Source organism: Mobula hypostoma, chromosome 4 (assembly GCF_963921235.1).
Source record: "Mobula hypostoma chromosome 4, sMobHyp1.1, whole genome shotgun sequence".
Taxonomy (NCBI): Eukaryota; Metazoa; Chordata; class Chondrichthyes; order Myliobatiformes; family Myliobatidae; genus Mobula; species Mobula hypostoma.
Genome location: NC_086100.1, coordinates 184,565,248 through 184,588,412, shown reverse-complemented (window position 1 = coordinate 184,588,412; position 23,165 = coordinate 184,565,248). Strand labels below are relative to the sequence as shown.

General features: G+C 44.0%; 1 protein-coding gene across 2 annotated transcripts in view; it reads right to left on the bottom strand.

The window, feature by feature from the left end:
- Positions 1-9,823: 9,823 nt before the first annotated feature.
- The window catches only part of rpia (ribose 5-phosphate isomerase A (ribose 5-phosphate epimerase)), a 52,684-nt gene continuing 39,342 nt past the window's right edge, over positions 9,824-23,165 (bottom strand). For both annotated transcript variants that reach the window (XM_063047115.1, XM_063047116.1), the window contains 4 exons: positions 21,803-21,871; positions 18,219-18,360; positions 16,254-16,353; positions 9,824-10,914 (listed from right to left, as the gene is read on the bottom strand). In XM_063047115.1, the coding sequence (XP_062903185.1) occupies positions 10,817-10,914; positions 16,254-16,353; positions 18,219-18,360; positions 21,803-21,871 (409 nt within the window). In that variant the 3' untranslated portion in view covers positions 9,824-10,816. The remainder of the gene's footprint in view (positions 10,915-16,253; positions 16,354-18,218; positions 18,361-21,802; positions 21,872-23,165) is intronic.

Sequence of the window (23,165 nt, the reverse complement as noted above, 5' to 3'; positions counted from 1 at the left end):
GGTGCAAGTTAAAAATGAATAAATAATACTGAGAACATGAGCTGCTGGGTGCTCGAAAGTGAGTCAACAGGCTATAGAACCTGTTCAGAGTTGAAGTGAGTGAAGTTATCTACACTGGTTCAGAAGCCTGATGGTTGGGGTAATAACTTCCTGGACCTGGTGGTATGGGACCTAATGCTCCTGTATCTCCTTCCCAATGGCAGCAGTGAGAAGAGAGCATGACCTGGATGGTGGGGCACCTTGACGATGGATCCCACCTTCTTGTGGCAATGCTCCTTGTAGTGAAAAGGGCTTTATTCTACATTCTGTTATTGTTTTCCCTTGTACTACCTCAACGGTAATTTTTTTTTTGCCGTGCCCATGGTCCGTTCTTCATCAAATTACGGTATTGCTTTGCACTGTTGTAACTATATGTTATAATTATGTGATTTTTGTCAGTTTTTTTTGTCTTGTGTTTCTGTGATATCATTCTAGAGGAACAAATTGTATCATTTCTTAATGCATGAATTGCTAAATGACAATAGAAGAGGACTGCGTGTCCTCATAATTTAATCTAATCTAATGTACTGATGTGATGAAATGATCTGTGTAGAAGGCATGTAAAACAAATATTTTCATTGTACCTCAGTATCTTAGTCCAATTTTCCCTCTCCCAGATTCTACCACTAACCTACACAACAGTAGTATCTTATATAACCAATTAACCAACCTGTCATGATGTGCGCTGGTAATTACTGAACCCAGGTGCGGAGGAATGATAGAGTCCCACGTAGAGACAAAAACAAAAGTTTATACATAGGAATTACAACGGAGTATCAGTGGCTCGACTGAGCGACACCGCGGGATGAATCATTCTCAAAACAAGGACCCTGTGATAAGCACAAGTCGGGAGGCCACTTAAAATATCAGAACGTGGAAAACCCATACCAGTCAAAATAAACTTGACAAGATTGAGCAGAAAGCACAAGGGGTTAACAACTTTAGTTAAGACTACAATGAACAAATACAGGTTTCCTAGAAACCTCTCAGCCCAGTGGTCTATGGTGAGCCACACATACCTGAGGGGCTCGTGACATTACCACTCCATATTTATTTGGGATGTGGGATGAAACCAAAGCCCCTGGTTTCCAACACTGTCACGGAAAGAATGTGCAACTTCACACAGACAGCCTCGGTGAGCAGGATTGAACCCAGGTCCCTGGAAATGCGGGGCAGCGGCTCGACCAGCTGCACCTCTGTGCCAACTTCAAGTTTTGGGAAAACAATCAATCAGGAGATGGTCGCTGGAAACCTTTTTACCACAATGACTGAAAGTCAGTCTCATTTCATTTTTGCTTCTGATCTTCTGCCTCAAAATACGAGGCTGGCTGGACCTCCTGTGCCGAATAAAGTCACCACTGAGCGTATGTTCAGGGTCTCCTGCTGCTGTAGCCCATCCTCATCAAGGTTCAATGTGTTGTGCGTTCAGAGATGCTTTTCTGCACACTACTGTTGTAATGTGCGGTTCCTGTCAGATTGAACTAGTCTGGCCAAACTCCTCTGACCTTTCTCAGTAACGTGGCATCTTTGCCCATAGAATTACCTCTCACTGGATGTTCATAGAAACATGAAAAACCCACAGCACAATACAGGCCCTTCGGCCCACAAAGTTGTGATGAACATGCCCCTACCTTAGAAATTACTAGGGTTACCCATAGCCCTCTATTTTTCTAAGCTCCATGTACCTATCTAACAGTCTCTTAAAAGACCCTCTCGTATCCGCCTCCACTACCATTGCCGGCAGCCCATCCCACGCACTCACCATTCTCTGTGTAAAAAACTTACCCCGGACATCTGCTCTGTACCTACTCCCCAGCACCTTAAACCTGTGCCCTCTTGTGGCAGCCATTTCAGCCCTGGGAAAAAGCCTCTGACTATCCACAAGATCAATGCTTCTCATCATCTTAAACACCTCCATCAGGTCGCCTCTCATCCTCCGTCGCTCCAAGGAGAAAAGGCCGAGTTCACTCAACCTGTCTTCATAATGCATGCTCCCAAATCCAGGCAACATCCTGGTAAATCTCCTCTGCACCCTTTCTATGGCTTCCACATCCTTCTTGTAGTGAGGCGACCAGAACTGAGCACAGTACTCACTGTACTTCTTTTCCTTATTTATTTATTTATTTATTTATTTATTTTCTTTACACAATTTTCTGTAAACTCCAGAGACTTGTGTGTGAGAATCCCAGGAGATCAGCAGTTTCTGAGATACTCAAACCACTCTGTCTGGCAACAGCAATCATTCCATGCTCAATAACTCGAGAAAACAAATGAAACTGCAGAGGGATCTCGGCCACCTCAACTGTTTATTCATTTCCTAGGATGCTGCCTGACCTTCTGAGTTCCTCCAGTGAAACTGCAGAAATCTGAAAGAGAATTTTTTTTTAAGATTCCAGTATCTGCAGTTGTATTAATTTTCTGAAACTGGAAGGGTTTGGGCAAAAGCTTCGAGTATTTTTTTGTAAAGCACAACACAGAATGCTAGTGTTGCGCTATCGTAGTACTAGGGACGCGGGTTCAATTCCACCACTACCTACAAGGAGTTATAAGTTCTCTCTGTGAGTGTATGATTTCCTCAGGGTGCTCTGGTTTCCTCTCACATTCTAAAGATGCACAGGTCAGGAGCATGCTGTGTTGTTGCTGGAAGCTAATCTTTAATCTGTCTGTTCATGCAAATAGACCTTTCGTGTATAGCATTTCTAGTTTGTCATAATTTTATCCAGCTCAGGTAAGTCCTCCCTAAATTTCCTGTGTACCAAAAACACCAAACACAGCCTTTCCAAATCTTTGCAACATGACAACATTCTTATACAATCTCCACTGTGTCATCATCACTGTGGTCACATCTTCCCCATAAAGTGGTGACCAGAATTGTACACAATACTCAGGTTTTGGCCTGAGTATGAAAATAATTCAGCTATTACACTACCATGCTGCCCCTAACCAGATTTAAAGTAATTGCTGGAAGTTTTAGAGGAGAGAATGCATATAGGCATCCATTAGCCTCGTGAGACCATGGATTTGCACCCTGGAAGGTTTCCAGGGTGCAGGCCTGGGCAAGGTTGTATGGAAGACCATGCTGCGTCTCCCCTCTCCACACCACCGACGTTGTCCAAGGGAAAGACATTAGGACTCATACAGCTTGGCACCAGTGTCGTCGCAGAGCAGTGTGTGGTTCAGTGCCTTGCTCAAGGACACACCGCACTGCCTCAGCCAAGGCTCGAACTAGCGACGTTCAGATCACCAGACCTAGGCCTTAACTACTTGGCCATGCACCAACACACAGAGGAGAGAATGATTAGAATGTTTTCAACCAGAGGGAGTCTCTGTGTAGCAGAGGCACAACTCCTCACTGTATTTGTATAGTGCCCATGTGAAGAGCAGCAGAACTGTGACCCATAGGTCTCATTTCAATTAAAAATAATTGGTCAACAATTTAGGAGGAGAGGAGAGGATTTGTTTTCATCCGAGGACAGGTGGACGTAGAAGCGCAGAAGGACTTGAGCGTGCACTTCAAAATGTGAGCTGTCAGGCTGTGGACCTCGTGCTGGAAGGTGGGATTAGGCTAGGTGGTCTGCTTCTATAGGTATAGATACAGATACAGATACAATGGGTCAATTGGCTTGCTTCAGTTCCCTAATTTTCTATGATGTTGTGGACATCGAGAGTTAACAGAGGCAATTCCAAAGTTTACCATTCAGTGCTGCTGCAGAGTCAGGTGGGAGTGCTCAATCATCTCACCAGCTGACGTTTGATCAATTCTGGGAACAGAGTGCGGCAATTTGCAATCTTATATGCGTGTTTCAAAAGGTTAATTGTACATTCCCTTCTTTCTACTCTTGAAGCATTACTCTGGACTGCTCTGATGATGATTGTCCACTATCAAGACCTTATTCTCTAATGCCATTGTGCAGGAGGTATAGGTACCACATCAACAGTTATTATCCTTCAACCATCACACTCCTAAACTAGCAAGGACAACTTTACTAACCTCAACTCTGAACTGTTGACTTCACCTACAAATCTGTAGATGCTGGAAATCCAACCAACACACACAAATGCTGGAGGAACTCAGCAGGCCAGGCAGCATCTTGGAAAAAAAAGAGAACAGTCGACGCCTTGGCCCGAAATGTCGACTACCCTTTTCCATAGATGCTACCTGGCCTAATGAGTTCCTCCAGCATTTTGTGGGGGTCTTCTACTGTATCTGGTGCTCCCAATGCAGCCTTCTCCAGACTGCTGAGATCTGACATAGATCAGATGACAGCTTTGTTAAGCACCTCTGCTCCATCCGCAGACCGTGGGATTTCCTGGTGGCCAACCATTTTAATTTTTATTCCTATTCTGACACGGCCTCCTCTCTACCACAATGAGGCTACTCTCAGGCTGAAGAAGCAACACCTCATATTCCATCTAGGTAACCGTATAACCATATAACAACTACAGCACGGAAACAGGCCATCTCGGCCCTTCTAGTCTGTGCCGAACGCTTACTCTCACCTAGTCCCATCTACCTGCACTCAGCCCATAACCCTCCATTCCTTTCCTGTCCAGGTACCTATCCAACTTTTTTTTTTAAATGACAAAATCGAACCTGCCTCAACCACTTCTGCTGGAAGCTCATTCCACACAGCTACCACTCTCTGAGTAAAGAAGTTCCCCCTCGTGTTACGCCTAAATTTTTGCCCCTTAACTCTCAACTTAACTCTCTTGTTTGAATCTCCCCTCCTCTCAATGGAAAAAGCCTATTCACATCAACTCAATCTATCCCCCTCATAATTTTAAATACCTCTATCAAGTCCCCCCTCAACCTTCTATGCCCCAAAGAATAAAGACCTAACTTGTTCAATCTTTCTCTGTAACTTAGCATTCTAGTAAATCTCCTCTGTACTCTCTCAATTTTGTGACATCTTTCCTATAATTCGGTGACTAGAACTGTACACAATACTCCAAATTTGGCCTCACCAATGCCTTGTACAATTTTAACATTACATCCCAACTCCTATACTCAGTGCTCTGATTTATAAAGACCAGCATACCAAAAGCTTTCTTCACCATCCTATCCACTTGAGATTCCACCTTCAGGGAACTATGCACCATTATTCCTAGATCCCTCTGCTCTACTGCATTCCTCAATGTCCTACCATTTACCATGTATGTCCTATTTTGATTAGTCCTACCAAAATGTAGCACCTCACACCTATCAGCATTAAACTCCATCTGCCATCTTTCAGCCCACTCTTCTAACTGGCCTAAATCTCTCTGCAAGCTTTGAAAACCTACTTCATTATCCACAATTCCATCTATCTTAGTATCATCTGCATACTTACTAATCTAATTTACCACCCCATCATCCAGATCATTAATGTATATGACAAACAACATTGGACCCAGTACAGATCCCTGAAGCACACCACTAGACACCGTCCTCCAATCTGACACACAGTTATCCACCACTACACTCTGGCAATCCCATCTAGCCACTGCTGAATCCATTTTACTACTTCAATATTAATACCTAACGATTGAACCTTCCTAACCTTCCGTGTGAAACCTTGTCAAAGGCCTTACTGAAGTCCATATAGACAACATCCACCGCTTTACCCCCGTCAATTTTCCTAGTAACCTCTTCAAAAAATTTAATAAGATTTGTCAAACATGACCTTCCATGCACAAATCCATGTTGACTGTTCCAAATCAGACCCTGTCTATCCAGATAACTGTACATACCATCTCTTAAGAATACTTTCCATTAATTTACCCACCACTGACGTCAAACTTACAGGCCGATAATTGCTAGGTTTACTCTTAGAACCCCTTTTTAAACAATGGAACCACATGAGCAATACACCAATCCTCCAGCACCATCCCTCTTTCTAATGACATTTGAAATATTTCTGTCAGAGCCCCTGCTATTGCCACACTAACTTCCCTCAAGGTCCTAGGGAATATCCTGTCAGGACCCAGAGACTTATCCACTTTTATATACCTTAAAAGTGCCAGTACTTCCTCTTCTTTAATCATCATAGTTTCCATAACTACCCTCCTTGTTTCCTTTACCTTACACAATTCAATATCCTCTAACCTGTTGGCATAAACATTGATTTCTTCAACTTCTGGTAATTTATTCCTCTCCCTTTTCCCTCTTCTTCAATTTTCCACTATGATCTCTACCTCTTCCCCTCACCTGCCTATCACCTCCTCCCTGTGCCTCTCCTCCTTCCGTTTCTCCCATGGTCCACCTCCTCTCCTATCAAGTTCCCTTTTCTCCATCCCTTTCCTCTTTTCACCCAACACCTCCCAGCTTCTTACTTCATCCCCCTCCCCCACCCACCTGGCTTCACCCATCACCTTCTAGATCGTCCTTCTTCCAATCCCCCACCATCTTATTCTGGCATCTTCCCCTTTTCTTTCCAGTTCTGCTTAAGGGTCCTGGCCAGAAATTGTTGAATATGTTTATTAATTTCCATATTATTAAAGTATACAACTCTGAAATTCTTCTTCTTCGACAGCTATCTGGAGAAGACAAATATCAGAGTTGTACAAGCATACTGTACTTTGACAATAAAATGAAAAGTTAACACGTGCAATTCCATCATCTACCTGACAGTGGTGTTGCTGAGTTTGGGAGCAGTGGGGTGAAAGAGCTCACCAGCTCCACCATCTGACGTTTATTGGTATTACCAGCGCCAAATCCTCTCAATTCCTTTCATCATTTGTGATTAGCGAGTTAGTGGTTATGTGGAATGCAACAATTTATATTGCACCTACAAATTTGCTGTCTAATACACATGCTTCAAAAGATTAATTGCACACTTCCTTCTTTGATTTGAAAATATTACTCTGGATTGCAGTGCACTGCTGCTGCAAAACAAGTTTCATACCATTTATATCTGTGATAATAAATCCGATTCTGAGTGACCCCCCGAATGGGACCTACAAGATTAACTTCCCATCAGAGGTTACAGAGGGTGCTGACACTGGCTAAGTAGGCACAGTTCCAGATACCTGGACGTACACAGAAAGAAATTTACACTCAAGTGCTTGCTAAGAGAGCTGATGGTTCAGAATCAGAATCAGTTTTTTTATTACTGACATAAGTCATGAATTTACATATGTACTGTACCTTGCAGGGGCACCGTACATGATATAAACCATCACTATTAGTTACAATATAAATAGTGAAGATGTGAAATAGCAAGGTAGTGCTCAAATGGTCAGCTTCAAGGGAACAATTCAGAAGCTGAAAGTACTGCTACACTTCGTGATAATGACTGAACTTCAATCTTCTTTTGAGATGGAGTGTCCTGAACAGTGCTATACTGTTTCATTGGCTGAGATATGACACTTAAGTTCCTCTAAGTGGGCAGATGCGTTTACTGAAACCGAACAACTGAACACAATAACTGACATGCAGTTGGCACAACATAGTGAGGCAAGTTCTTTCAAAAGTTCTGTTCATTCGCTATTCATTCACTGTAACGGCTCCAGGGGTGTGGGAGTACAGCTGCAAGGCTAGACTGAAGCTGGGATATTGCACAGAACAAGTGCGGCAGTGCCTCAACTTTCTTGGAAGTTTGTGCTGATTCGACATGTCATCTAAATCTTTTGATATACTTTGACAGATGCACAGTCGAGTGTTTACTGACTGGTTGCATCACAGCCTAATATATGGAAACACCAATGCCCAGGAACAGAAAAGCCCACAAAAAGTGATGGATACAGCCCAGTCCATTACAGGAAAAGCACCCCCAGCCCCCATCTCCAAGCATATCTACTAGGAAGGAGTGCTGCCACAAGAAAGCATCATCCACCATCCAGGCTATGTTCTCTTCTCACTACTACCATATGGAGGAGTTATTGGAACCTTATGTCTCACACCACCAGGAAGTTATTACCCTTCAGCCAGCTCCATCACAGTCCCACTACTGAGGACATTTTCAAGAGGCAGTTTCTCAAAGTGGCATCCATCGCTAAGGACCCTTATTATCCAACATATGCCCTCTTCTCGATATAATTATCTGTCAAGTAGGGTGCCGTGCACAATTCTGATTTGATGGAGACAGATGTGAGAGCACAGAGGAACATCTGGTGAAACTTCTGAAATGCCTGTTTCGCTGCCGCTGCTACTGTGTGATCCAGAATCTTCGGAGGGGAAGGCCCCGAGTCCTCGGCCTTGCTTGTTGCTCGGCGGCTGGGGCAGGGTTGAAGCGCTTGGCAGAGGATGGTGCTCGATGTCGGAGGCTCGAAGTTTTTGGACGGACTCAGAGTCGGCTGCGGTCGGGTGCTTCCACTGGCGCAGCACAGACAAGTTTGCAGCACTTGGAAGTTCATGGCAGGGAGAGTTTCTGCCTTCTACCGGCTGCATGAGATGATGAAGCTATTGAAACTTTGAGACTTTTTTATACCGTGCCCATGGTCTGCTCTTTATCAAATTACAGTATTGCTTTGCACTGTTGTAACTATATGTTATAATTATGTGGTTTTGTCAGTTTTAGTTTTGGTTTGTCCTGTGTTTCTGTGGTATCATTCTGGAGGAACATTGTATCATTTTTTAATGCATGCATTTCTAAATTACAATAAACGAGGACTGAATGCCCTCATAATCTAAAAAAAAAACCATAAGACATCAGAGCAGAATTACCCAATTTGGTTATCAAGCCCACTCCACCATTCCTTCACGGCTAGCTTATTATCCCTCTCAACCCCATTCTCCTGCCTTCTCCCCATTACCTTTGACATCTTGACTAATCAAGAACTTAACAACTTCTGTTTCAAATATACTCAATAACGGCCTCCACAGCCATCTGGGGCAATGAATTCCATAGATCCTCTGGCTAAAGAAATCCCTCCTCTCGTTATAAAATCAGTGTCCCTCTATTGAGGCTGTGCCTTCTAATCCTAGACTCCCCCACACTTTTCCTGTTCCTCTTCCTCCTCCACAGAATACGGCACTCAACAATTCAGAGATAGCTTCATCCCTCAGTCATCAGATTTCTGAATGGTCCATGAATTCTACCCTGGTATTTCATTCCTTTTCTTGCAGTTTATTTTGTAATTTATACTCAATTTATGTCTTTGCACTGTACTGTAGCCACAAAGCAACATTTTTCATGAATTTGATTCAAATTCTGGTTCTGTCAATGTGACAAGCAGGTCACTGGTGTAGTACTCAGGTAATGAATAGTGAATGGACAGCACTGAGACCTTCTCCATATAGAACAGTAGTCCTTTCGCCCACAAAAACTCAGAAACCCTTCATCCTTCTCCAACGTCCTGTGAATGCTACCACTCCCCCCTTTTTCCCCCATTCACATTTTTGGCTCCTCCTCTTGCCCCTTCTCATCTACCCACCTGCCTATCACCTCCCTCTGTTGCTCCTTCTCCTTCCCTTTCTCCCGTGCTCTATTATCAGATTCACCCTTTTTCAGCCCTTCACCATTTCCCGCGATCACCTCCCAGCTGCTCACTTCATCCCCTCTCACCTGGCTTCACCTATCATCTTCCAGCTTGTTCTTATTCTGGCTTCCCCCCCTTTCCTTTCCAGCCCTGATGAGGGGTCTCAGTTGAATCATCAACTGCTTATTCCTCTCCATTGATGCTGTCTGACCTGCTGAGTTCCTCCAGCATTTTGCGTGTGTTACCCTTCATACGAGAAGTCACCTTCAATATCAGTGCAGATGTACCTGTAATCGGGTCAGTTGTTTTATTAAATTTATTATCACTGTGTTCAGGATTCAATTTAAAATAAAGCACACACAGGCAAAAAAAAACGCAACAAGGGCAGATCTCCAAAAGGATGCATTTTATATATTTTTTTTAAAAAGTGTATTGAATTAACTAACTGAGAATTTCCAAGCACCAGTCAGCGGCAGGATGGGCGAGAATCTATAAAACAAACACTGATCACACTAAGCAGGACGGTGGTGATGGGACCTTTAAGGCTGAGAACCCACTACCAGGCTCAGACAATGCTCGAATGACATTAGCAACTGTAAATAATAAGTCAGTTCCCACAGTGACAAGATAGCAATCTCTGGTTCACCAGGGATCTGCAAACAATGGAATACCTCTCAGCCAGGGTTTACACCTTCAGCGAATTAGTGCTTGCCCTGGGAGTCAGAGGGAGCATCTCACGTGGCTTCCCTGACCTAGTCACAATTGCTGCTGTCGACACTGGTACCAGTACCTGGCAACAACAGGCAGTAATACAACTGGATGGGAATGCACACAGCCTAGGCTCTGCTCACAAATCCCTGACCACAATTTCAATGTCAATGTGAGATAGGTGTCCCTTCATCAATGTCTCCGTCAAGATCTGGTCAGTAAACCAGATGACAGTGGAGTGCCAACTCCACGATGTTTCTGAAGATCTGCACATTCCATCTGCCCCTTCTGTAGTGACACAGATCCACAGAGACAGCTCGTAATCTAGAAGTCTCAAAGACATACGCTGCCCCATTGCTGGGAGTTGCATCTCAGCCCACTGTCCATTAATCTTCACACGACCTAAGCACAGAGATAACCCACATCTCCGGGCCTTGTAATCAGCAGCACGGAGGCTGAGGTAGAAATCTACGTTGCCCCCACCCAGAATGAACAACTCAAAATAAGGCAACTGTGAACAGCTACTCCCGCAAGGCTGAGTATCTGTCAGGGGCTGCGTAGAAACGATGTTTTAAAAAAAAAAGATATTTGGCAGGATAACTTATTGAATCAGAAAGTTTAAGGCAAAGTGATCTTCATATTGAAAGGAAGACTCAGTTCTGGTGGTTCGTCAGTGCAACAGTCTATCCCGACAGCAGACAGTTCCGTCCTTCATTCCAAAGTAAACTCGCTCCGCCATGTCGATGAATAGCCCCGTCTCCACCACTCCTGAAGGGGTACAGAGTGTTTAAGCACCTGTCCACAGAGCACACACTGCCATTCCACATGGGACACATGGCACATTTCTCCCTCCAGCCTACACTGGGGGGCGGGGGGGCATGTCCAGTTTCAAACATCCTGGGTATCTAAAACAGCACGGGAAGGGGCTTGCTCCCTTGTTCCTTTGTTCTAGGCAATGCACATGATGATTGGGAAGGTATGCTTTGTGCGCACTTTTAACTAAGTATGTTTATTGAATATTCAGCTTTGTTGTGTCTGTAACTTGGGGAACCTCAACGTTTAGTCAAATTTTTACTGTTTGTAAATAAATGATTAATATACCTATCTGAAGCCAGTGCACTTCCTGTCTCACTTGCTGGACCCACGAACCTGACTGAACATTACATTTGGCACTGTGAGCAGGGTCTGGCTTTTTGAGCAGAAACGAATGTTTTAAAGAAGTTACTTAAGAGAGAGGACCCCTGGTATGAGAGATGCAGCGTCCCAGGGTGGACAGATAATAGTGTGGGCTTTGGAAGTCTTGCTAACTTACTGATGGGTTGTGGAATGCCAGTAGATTGGTCAGACCAGTTAGATTTCAATGGGATTCAAAAGGGACATCTCATTGTTTCTTATACTAAATCATTGGGTTTTCTCAGGTAAAAAAGATAGCTGGTGGGATGCTTTCTGGCTGTCTGCAACAAACGTAAGGCATCAGTATAAAATGATAGCAAGTCTTAAGAATGAATTGGAAGATCTCAGTCAGCGCTGTTTTATTCTAAGTGAATCACCATTGACGGTTCAAAGTAGGGCTATGAAGTAAGAAGACATGTCGGCTAATGAATGTACAGAATTTAAAGGTGGCTCGAAGGGATCCCGTTAAGTTAATATCAAAGTGGACAGTAAAAGTTTTTTCAAGTATGTTAAAAATAAAAGAGAAATGAGATTGGATATAGGACTGCGAGAAAATGAGGCAGGAGAAATAATAACAAGGGAAAAGGAGATGGCTGACGAACTAAGTGAGTATTTTGCATCAGTCTTCATTGTGGAAGACCCTAGCAGTGTGCCTGATGTTGTAGTGTATAAAGGAAGTGAAGTGGGTGTAGTTACTGTTGTAAGAGAGAAGGTGCTTAAAAAGCTTTAAGACTTAAATGTACACAAGTCACCCAGACCATAAGAACTGCACCCTAGGGTTCTGAAAGAGGTAGCATTAGAGATTGTGGTGGCATTAGAAATGATCTTTCAGAAATCATGCTGCCAGAGAACTGAAAAGTTGCAAATGTTACTACACTCTTTAAGAAAGGAGGAAGGCAGCAGAAAGGAAATTATAGACCAGTTAGCCTGACCTCAGTGGTTGGGAAGATGTTAATAGTCAATTGTTTAGGATGAGGTGATAACGTACTTGGTGACACAGGACAAGATAGGACATAGTCAGCATGGTTTCCTTCAGGGAAAATCCAGCCTGACGAACCTGTTGGAATTAAACCATAGAAAACCACAGAAACTACAGCACAGAAACAGGCCTTTTGGCCCTTCTTGGCTGTGCCGAACCATTTTCTGCCTAGTCCCACTGACCTGCACACGGACCATATCCCTCCATACATCTCCCATCCATGTATCTGTCCAATTTATTCTTAAATGTTAAAAAAGAACCCGCATTTACCACCTCGTCTGGCAGCTCATTCCATACTCCCACCACTCTCTGTGCGAAGAAGCCCCCACTAATGTTCCCTTTAAACTTTTCCCCCCTCACCCTAAACCCATGTCCTCTGGTATTTTTCTCCCCTTGCCTCAGTGGAAAAAGCCTGCTTGCATTCACTCTATCTATACCCATCATAATTTTATATACCTCTATCAAATCTCCCCTCATTCTTCTACGCTCCAAGGAATAAAGTCCTAACCTATTCAACCTTTCTCTGTAACTGAGTTTCTCAAGTCCCAGCAACATCCTTATAAACCTTCTCTGCACTCTTTCAACCTTATTTATATCCTTCCTGTAATTTGGTGACCAAAACTGAACACAATACTCCAGATTCGGCCTCACCAATGCCTTATACAACCTCATCATAATATTCCAGCTCTTATACTCAATACTTTGATTAATAAAGGCCAATGTACCAAAAGCTCTCTTTACGACCCTATCTACCTGTGACGCCACTTTTAGGGAATTTTGTATCTGTATTCCCAGATCCCTCTGTTCCACTGCACTCCTCAGTGCCTTATCATTAACCCTGTATATTCTACGTTGGTTTGTCCTTCCAACGTGCAATACCTCACACTTGTCAGTATTAAACTCCATCTGCCATTTTTCAGCCCATTTTTCCAGCTGGTCCAAGTCCCTCTGCAGGCTCTGAAAACCTTCCTCACTGTCTACTACACCTCCAATCTTTGTATCATCAGCAAACTTGCTGATCCAATTTACCACATTATCATCCAGATCATTGATATAGATGACAAATAACAATGGACCCAGCACTGATCCCTGTGGCACACCACTAGTCACAGGCCTCCACTCAGAGAAGCAATTCTCTACCACCACTCTCTGGCTTCTTCCATCGAGCCAATGTCTAATCCAATTTACCACCTCTCCATGTATACCTAGCGACTGAATTTTCCTAACTAACCTCCCATGCGGGACCTTGTCAAAGGCCTTACTGAAGTCCATGTAGACAATATCCACTGCCTTCCCTTCATCCACTTTCCTGGTAACCTCCTCGAAAAACTCCAATAGATTGGTCAAACATGACTTACCATGCACAAAGCCATGTTGACTCTCCCTAATAAGTCCCAGTCTATCCAAATGCTTGTAGATTCTGTCTCTTAGTACTCCCTCCAATAACTTACCTACTACCGACGTTAAACTTACTGGCCTATAATTTCCCGGATTACTTTTCGATCCTTTTTTAAACAACGGAACAACATGAGCCACTCTCCAATCCTCCGGCACCTCACCTGTAGACAGCGACATTTTAAATATTTCAGCCAGGGCCCCTGCAATTTCAACACTTGTCTCCTTCAAGGATGGAGGGACACCCTGTCAGGTCCCGGGGATTTATCCACTTTAATTTTCCTCAAGACAGCAAGGACCTCCTCCTTTTCGATCTATACAGTTTCCATGATCTCACTACTTGTTTCCCTTAATTCCATAGACTTCATGCCAGTTTCCTTAGTAATTCTTTGAGGAGATTACAAGTAGGAGAGATAAAGGGGATGTAGTGGATGTTGTATATCTGGACTTTCAGAAGGCCTTTGACAAAGTGCCACACATAAGGCTGCTTACCATGTTAAGAGCCCATGGTATTACAGGAAAGTTACTAACATGGTTAGAGCATTGGATGATTGGTAGGAGGTAGCGAGTGGGAATAAAAGGATCCTTTTCTGGTTGCCTGCCAGATACTAGTGGTGTTTCGCAGGGGTTGGTGTTGGGACTTCTTTTAATGTTGTATATCAATGATTTAGATAATGGAATAGATGGCTTTTTTGCCAAGTTTGCAGGTGATACGAAGATTAGTGGAGGGGCAGGTAGTGTTGAGGAAACAGGTAGGATGCAGAAGGACTTAAGACAGATTAGGAGAATGGGCAAGTGGCAAATGAAATATAATGTTGGAAAATGCATGGTCATGCACTTTGGTAGTAAAAATAAATGTGCGGAATATTTCCTAAATGGGAGAAAATCCAGAAATCTGAGATGCAGAGGAACTTGGGACTCCTTGTGCAGAACACCCTGAAGGTTAACTTGCAGGTTGAGTTGATGGTGAGGAAGGCAAATGCCATGTTAGCATTCATTTCAAGAGGTCTAGAATACAAGAGCAAGGATGTGATGCTGAGGCTTTATAAGCACTGGTGAGGCCTCACCTTGAGTATTGTGAACAGTTTTGGGCCTCTCATCTTAGAAAAGATGTGCTGGCATTGGAGAGGGTCCAGGGGAGGTGCACAAGGATGATTCCAGGAATGAAAGGGTTATCATACGAGGAACGTTTGATGGCTCTAGGTCTGTACTGGCTGGAATTCAGAAGGATGAGGGGGGATCTCATTGAAATTGATTATTGAAAGGCCTAGACAGAGTAGATGTGGAAAGTATGTTTCCCAAGGTGGGAGAGTCTAGGACAAGAGGGCAAAGCAAATTGCAAGTTTAGAGGATAGGTACAGACAAAAAGCTGGCAAAACTTTGGCCGCATGGTTATTGAGGGTATGAGATGAGGGGAGTGCCGGAGTGAGCTTATCTAATGAGAGATGGGTGCCTTAGGGAGCCTATGGTCCCAACATGCGATCAATAATGCCCTGAGAACACCGTTTCCTCTAAGCATAAATACATCGCTAGGATTTGGGTAACAGCAGATATTAAACTTAGGTATCCCACTTTCGCCGAATGGAATTTAAAACCCCAAGTAGAGTGGAGCACAGTAGAGGAGGGTACTAAAGTTTTGCATCAGTGGGCTCTTAACACAGATATATACCACAATAGTGGTAGCCCACCAGAGAATGTTGAATCATCTTCTGGAATGATGGGACATGTGGTTACCTCAGCTGTATTTCCAATAAAAGGGGTAGTGCTGTCTTTAATAGCACCAGCCGTTGGTCATCCTATAAGTACGCAATTCAATTATTACAAGGTTTAGAGTATGCAGAAGAGGGTACGTGTAGCCAGGTACGAAAGTTAGATTAGCAGACGGGAAGTGGGGGATCCTGCATGCCCTGTACAGAAATGTTTTTTAGCGTTACAGGTAAATAGGGTTCCAGGCCCCATCTTCTATGCCAGGTGAAAATACTGTCAGGAGGAGCAAGAAAGGAAGGCTGCTGAGGGGCAGGGTTATTCTTCAAGTTCTCTGCAGATGAGGGTTCTTTTTGTCCTCTGCCAGCTTCCTCACATTCCATTCAGTGGTCCTGCAAACGATATCAGCTAACAATCACCAGCAGTCGGAATCGGGAGGGGGAGGGTTGGGTGGTTAATATCCCCTTGTTGGAGGGAGAGGGTCATTCGACCTGCATCCAACCTTCCTAGTAAATGGAGTGTCAATGATTTGAATGTGGAAAAATGTGAGGTGTGGCCACAGGTGTCAGTCTGTGCGCGCGCTCGCGTGTGTGTGTGTTTGTGTGCGCGCGCGCATGTGCATGCGTGGCCTTTAAGAGATTGTGAATGTGTTGGGTCCCGCCTAGTTGCTTTTTCCTTACCAGTTGTTCTTTGATTAGTGCTGTTTCTCTGTGAGAATTTAACTTTTTTTTTGTTGTTCCATGGGAAGTTTTAAAGATGAATACAGCCTGGGCTTTGTGATTTGTGTTTAATTTAAATCACAAACAAGAGAAAATCTGCAGATGCCTGAAATCCAAGCAACATTTTACATCCTTACCTGGGATCATTTTAATGCCCACATTGACATCTTTCCAATCGGAAATATTGCTGAACTTCCAGTCCAGGATAAAGTTCCCATTATCCGTTACTACTGGTCCCTAGAATAAACCAGCACCAGATGCACAGTTTCATTACCATACAGAACTGACTGCCAAGTGAGTAGTTTCTCCAAGCCCTCCCAGAAGTGTCAGCTACAGTGTTACAGTCCCAGAGCCAGGGTTCTGAACAGCACTCACCTCACAATGGATGTTGTGCTTTCAAGCCCCATTAGGTGCTTCATCTCACAATCTATGCCAACACTGTACTAAAGATGTAGGCTTTCAGAAAGGGTAGTGAATTGGGGGCCCATTCCCACTATCAGATGAGATTAGATTAGATTCAACTTTATTGTTATTGTGCCGAGTACAGATACAAAGCCAATGAAATGCAGTTAGCATCTGACCAGAAATGCAAAGAGTTTATTTACAAAATAACTGTGAATAAAAAGTAAGTGCTACAGCACACAAATATAAAAGTACTGAGACAGTACAATATGGGTGCAATACTGTTTAGCGCTGTGATGTGAGGTTCAGCAGGGTCACAGCCTCAGAGAAGAAGCTCTTCCTGTGCTTGTTGGTGCGAGAGCAGAGGCTCCTGTAGCGCCTACCGGATGGGAGGGGAGTAAAAAGTCCATGTTTAGGGTGAGATGCATCCTTGATAATGCTTTTCACCCTGCCCAGGCAGCGTTTATGGTAATGTTCTCAATGGTGGGCAATTGGCTGCCGATAATCCGCTGGGCAGTTTTCACCACAAGCTGGAGTGCTTTGCGGTCCGATATGGGACAATTGCCATACCACACTGAGAAGCAGTTGGTGAGTATGCTCTCAATGGTACAGCGGTAAAAGTCCGTCAGTATTCTGGGACAGAGGTGAGCTTTCTTGATGCTCCACAGGAAATAAAGGCGCTGTTGTGCCTTTTTGATCAGGATGGAGGAGTTCAGGGACCAGGTGAAATCCTTGGAAATGTGGAAACCAAGGAATTTGAAGCTTGATGCACACTCCACTACAAAGCTCCTTAATGACTTCCTCAGGTGGTCTGGCCAATATTCATCTCTTAACCAACATCTTTGAGCCAGAACTCATTAAAGGTTGTGAATCCTTATGAAGCCACTCAGCCCCTGGAAAGGCAAAGAAAGTACCAATGGATGTAGTGTAGTGTACCCAGACCTGAGTGGGATTTATTGGGTAGTGGAGTGTGCCAGGACCTGCGTGGGGGTGTGCCAGATAGCGTAGCAGGGACCCAAGTTGTGCACCAGGACCCAAGTAAGGAATTTCAGGAGGATAATGAGCAATCGAGCCAGGAACTTAAGCATATAATACGGCCACTTCTTGTCTTCTCTTGGAGTGGATTCTACAATGTACTTCCAAAGTGGATCATTGGATAATGTTTTAACATGAATTCTGGTTCAGAATCAGAATCGGGTTTATTGTCACCTGCATGTGTTGCGTTACATAATTTGTTGACTTTGTGGCAGCAACATAATGCAATACATAATAATAGAGGGGGAAAACGGAATCACAGTAAATAAATAAACAATAAATAAATTTTATATATATATATTAAATTAAAATTAGTGCAAAAATAGAAATTTTTTAAAAAGCCTTCATGCTACGATACCTCCTTCCTAATGGTAGCAATGAGAACAGGGCATGACCTGGTTAATAAGCCGTCTTTTACCTCAGGATGGGACAGGAAGGGAACATTCTGTTATTATTGAATAAATTACTTAATCCAGCACAGGGTGTGAGAGAGGGGGTGGAACACGGGATTCTGCCCCCCACCCCCACCACTTCTATATTGTATATTCTATACTGAGCTGTGCAGATGGCTCACATGGCAGTTAAACAAAGTTAGCCTCTCCTTAAAGGGACCCAACACTGCACTCTGAGCCAAGGTTCAGAGGCCACCTTAAGCGAGCACTCACTGCTTTGCTGACAGCCATTCGCAGATCTACATTCCCTCCGTACTTAGTGACAATCGCCCTGGTCACAGGCACATAAGCCATCGGGATGACTTCGATTGGAACTCCTTTCTTCCAGTTCTCACCCAGGTTTTTAGAATCCTTCCTTAAAGTGAAAGGAAATTAACACAGATTATTTGTCACCCTTACAAGGAAATATACAGTGAAACGCGTCATTTGTATCATTATCACGGTCTGAGGATGAGCTACGAGCTACGACCAGCTGCAGGTGTGGTCATGTTTTCATGCCAACACAGCATGCACAACTTACCAACCTGTATGTTTTTGGAATGTGGGAAGAAACCGGAGCATTCAGAGGAAACCCACGCAGTCATGGAGAGAACGTACAATGTCCTTACAGACATCGGCAAGAATTGAACTGCAATCGTTGAAAATGTAAAGTGTTATGTTAGCCTCTACGCTACCAAACTGTGCCTGTAAAGATCTGCCAAAAGATGAAGATACAAGACACTACAATCTTTATTGGTTTATTTGAGTCACTGGAAGGAAGATGGGCTTGACCAGATTCATCCAGACAGGACCTTGGGCCCACTTTGTCCATTGCCACTAATCTCATTTCACTGCATTCAGTTTCAACTTTTTTCTTAAAAAAAAGATTGTTATTTTAATGTTGTAACTGCCCCTACCACCTCCTCCAGCAGCTGGCTCCAGATATACACCAATCCCTCAGTAAGATTCTTGCCACCCCTTGTAAGTAAAGCCATCAAATTCCAGGCATCCGGATGAATCTATTCTGCACTCCAGCACCAGCATATCACCTCTATAGTCATGACCAGAACAACACTCAACACTGCCTTACCAGTGTCTTATATAGCTGCAACATAATTTTACAACTCTTGGACTTTTGTCACTACGCTATCCACCTGTATCATTACTTTCAGTGAGATATGGACTTGTACCACAATGTTCCTCTGAATATCAGTGGTTTCCAAGTAGATGTACAGCACAGCAACAGGTCACTGGGTCCACTTCGTCCAATTACACCCATTTGACCAATTAACCTGAATGCCTTTAGAATGTGGGAGCACACCAAGAGCACCAGATTAACCCATGCAGTTATGGGAAAACCGTACAAACTCCTTATAGACAGCGGCAGAATTGAACCCAGTCATTGATGCTGTAATAATGTTGTGCTACCATGCAGTCCCATTTCAAAGGTTCATGCAATATACAACTCTGACAATCTTCTTCTACTTCCAGCTTTGATATCATTATTTTTCCCTTTCAGGGCTCTTTTAAAGACCCTGACCTGGAGTTACATGCTGACTCCGGTTCTTTGCGGGAATGGGACCAGTTCTCAGGGTTTCACGACTGGCTGTTGTTCTGCATGCCAAGGATTCAGCCTGAGAGCCCAGCCAGGATTTGGAAGCCTAAGATCTTGGGGCTCTGGAGACGGGTGGATCAAAGGCTGGTGCCACAGCAGAAGACCCGTGTGTTGTCGCGGGAGCCTGGATATCTGCTGTGGGCCCGAAGACCTGGGATCTTTGCTGTTTGCAGGCACAGAGCTCGAAAAAAGCAACATAACAGGCCTTTAACATCATAAACCAGTGAATTGGTTGTTATGTCTCCCCGCTCACTGGGAAAATGGAGACACTTCTTTCTCCATTATTAGGGAGAGGGAGAACCTGTGTTATGTCGTATGCTGGTGTGATACACGAAGTCTTTGGGGTAACTGCAAGCCTGTATCTTTGCTATTGCTTCGCTCGAGTGTGATGCTTTCTTTTTGCTGCTGGTGGGGGGAGGGGTGATTGTTGCTCGCGGTCGCTTACACGCGGGAGGGGGGAGCGGGGGGGTACTTTGAGATTCTCATATTTGGCTGTCGTTCATTCTTTGGGGGCACGTCTCTGTTTTTGTGGATGTTTGCGAAGAAAAAGCATTTCAGCATGTATATTGTATACATTTCTCTGACCTTAAACTAGACCTTTGAACCTTTGCGATAGCCACAAAACAAAGAAAAACTATGGAAGTTCAAAGAGAAACAGCAAACCCACCACAAAAAAAAATGCAGAAAGAACATTGCCCCCACCCCTAAAACAAAACACAATAAGAACATCGCCCTCACACTTATCTGGATTAAATACCTTCTACCACCACTCAGTCCCAATTAAACTACGTCCCACTGCATCCTAAACTATCAATATTTTTAACTCCAATTTTTATGTCATCTGCAAACTTACTAAGCAGACCACCTGCACTGCTGACCATACCATATATATTTTTTAAAAAAAAGTCCCAGCACCAATCCCTGCACTACAGCACTTGTAACAGACTAGTCAAAAAATCAACCATCCACCAGAAGTCTCTGTCTTCTATCGTCAAGCAAGTTTTGGACCCAGTTTCCCAGCATGCCTCAGATCCTAAGCTCCTCTATCTTCTGGACCAGGCCTACCTTATGAGAGCTTGCCAAAAGCCTTAACAAATTTCACATAAACAAGGGGTACAATCTGCCTGGGGGACTAATTTGGTGACGTTCCTCCAGAGATTATTTGGAAGTCCCTCTTTTACTAATTCCTTCATGAAGTAGTGTTGCTGCTCAGGGTCAGTAGTTAGAGCCAGCCTTTGGTGGCTTCCTGTCAGAGGCCTGTACCTGCAAACAAGACTTGTATCACGAGAGAACAGAAGAGAGGAGTTGGATTTGATTGAAATGGGAGATCTTGGGGATCCTTAACATGGGCACGGAGAGGAGATATCCTCAGGTGGGAGAATCTAAAACTAAGAGGTCACTATAAGGAGACACCATTCAACATAGACAAGGAAAATGTCCCCTCAGAGGACCTTTGGTGTTCCCTTCCTCAAAGGGTGGTGGAAGTAGATGTTCTTTTATTATTTAAGGCAGAAGGAGACAGATACTTTACCCAGAGGGTGGTCATCTGTAGAATTCATTGGCACAGACCGCTGTGGAGGCCAAAGGAATGGGTATATTTAAAGCAGAGGATAACAGGTTCTTGATTAGTAAGGGCATTGGACGTTGCAGGGAAAAGACAGGAGGATGTGGTTGAGGAAGAAAATAAATCAGCCAGCTCAATAGACCGAATGGGTTAATTCTGCTCCAATGTTTTATGGTCTTATATTTAATAAGCAAATGGGCTAAGAGGTAGATGACAATGTGAAACTGAGCAACTGCGATTACTATCAGAAAATCACTATTTGATTAACTATTAGAGCAGAGTTGAGTGGATACGGTCTGCTTCGTTTCTAATTTGAAGGCACGTACATGCACCATTTTAGCTGAGACTTGACTGCTGTCCTGGACAGGGCAGGCAGCATTCCTTTAGGGGCAGCTACCAGCAGACATGTTCACCATTCCAGGACTACCGTGCTGTAGGTGAACACTTACCCCTGCCTATAGTGTGCCCAGGGTAGCTTCCTTCAGGAAGAATGCAACTCCCAGCCAAACTGCAATAGGAACTGCATTTCAAAATGAGATGCATGTGTGCAGGTGAACCTATCCAGGATTTCAGACCGTTGATAGGCACACCGTTCCTTTTCATCAAGGAGTAACAGGAATTATTTGGAGAGGTTCTTACCTGTAATCAGCAATAATGATAAACTTGTTTGCACAGCCAGCGACAATCTTCTCCTGAGTCAAGCAGCCTCTGTCAGAAGAGCAAGAGTATGTTGTTAGGGCAGAGCAGTGGCAGGGAGCAAGGCACCAGATAGGCAGAGATTAGAGACTGAAGAGCCCTAACACTCAGGCTGCCACCCACTTTATCAGCAGAGGGCTTCTGGAATGATAAACAATGGAAGTCATATGAATCATGACACCATCTTGACCTCCACCCCCAACTACAGCAATCCACTTACAGACAACACTCAGATTTTTGCTTTAAACTCCCAGTGGGAAGCCAACTCCCATCACAGCAGATGGCCTCCTCTACTGCCATTATGAAGACACTCAGTTTGGAGGAGCAACACCTCATATTCTGTCTTGAGTAGCCTCTGTCTAACCTGACAGGCCAAACATAGATTTCTCTAACTTCCTGTAACTTCTGCCCCTTCCTTCATCTGTCTTTTTCCATTCCCCATTCTGGCTCCCCCTTACACCTTCTCTTCTCCTCACCCTCCCATCACCTCCCTTTGCTGCGCCTCCTCCTTCGTTCTCCCATGGTCTACTCTGCTCTCCTATCAGTTTCCTTCTTCTTCAGCCCTTTACCTTTTCCACTTATCACCTTCCAGCTTCCCACTTCACCCTCTCAACCCTGCCTAACTTCCTCCTCACCTGCCAGGTTTGCACTTCTTCCCCAACTTATTCCGGCTTCTTCCCCCTTCCTTTTCCACTGCTTATTAAGGGTCTCAGCCCAAAATGTTGACTGTTTATTCCCTTCAATAGATGCTGCCTGACCTGCTGAGTTTCTCAGTATTTTGTATGTGCTAACTCTGATCTGAGAGATGGAGCATTTCTGTTACAAAACTGCCCAGTTGAACATCTCAGAGGGATGGTGAAAATGGAGCGACAGTAAATCACACACTCCAGCACAGGCTCTTGAACCACTGAGCCAGGTTCAGCAAAGCTCAGTGAAGGGCCATCTCTCCAACAAATTAAAACAAAAAATGCTCCCTCAGCTTTGAAAGCGAAACAGAGTTAACGTTTCACAGTGAAAAACCGTTTGTCATGATCTGAAACAGGAACTCAGTTTCTCTCTCCATTAACGCTGCCTGATCTGCCAAGTATTTTCAGCATTTTCTGCTTTGATTTCAGATTCTGTCATCTGCTTTTTTTTTAAAAAAAGCTTTGCCGATGACATTTTGACTGGTGGAGGAGACTGTGTAGGAGCTGGACAACACAAGAGAGTCTGCAGATACTGGAAATCCAGACTAACATATAAAATGCTGGAGGAACTTAGCAGGTCAGGTAGCATCGATGGAAAAGAATAAACTGTCAACATTTCA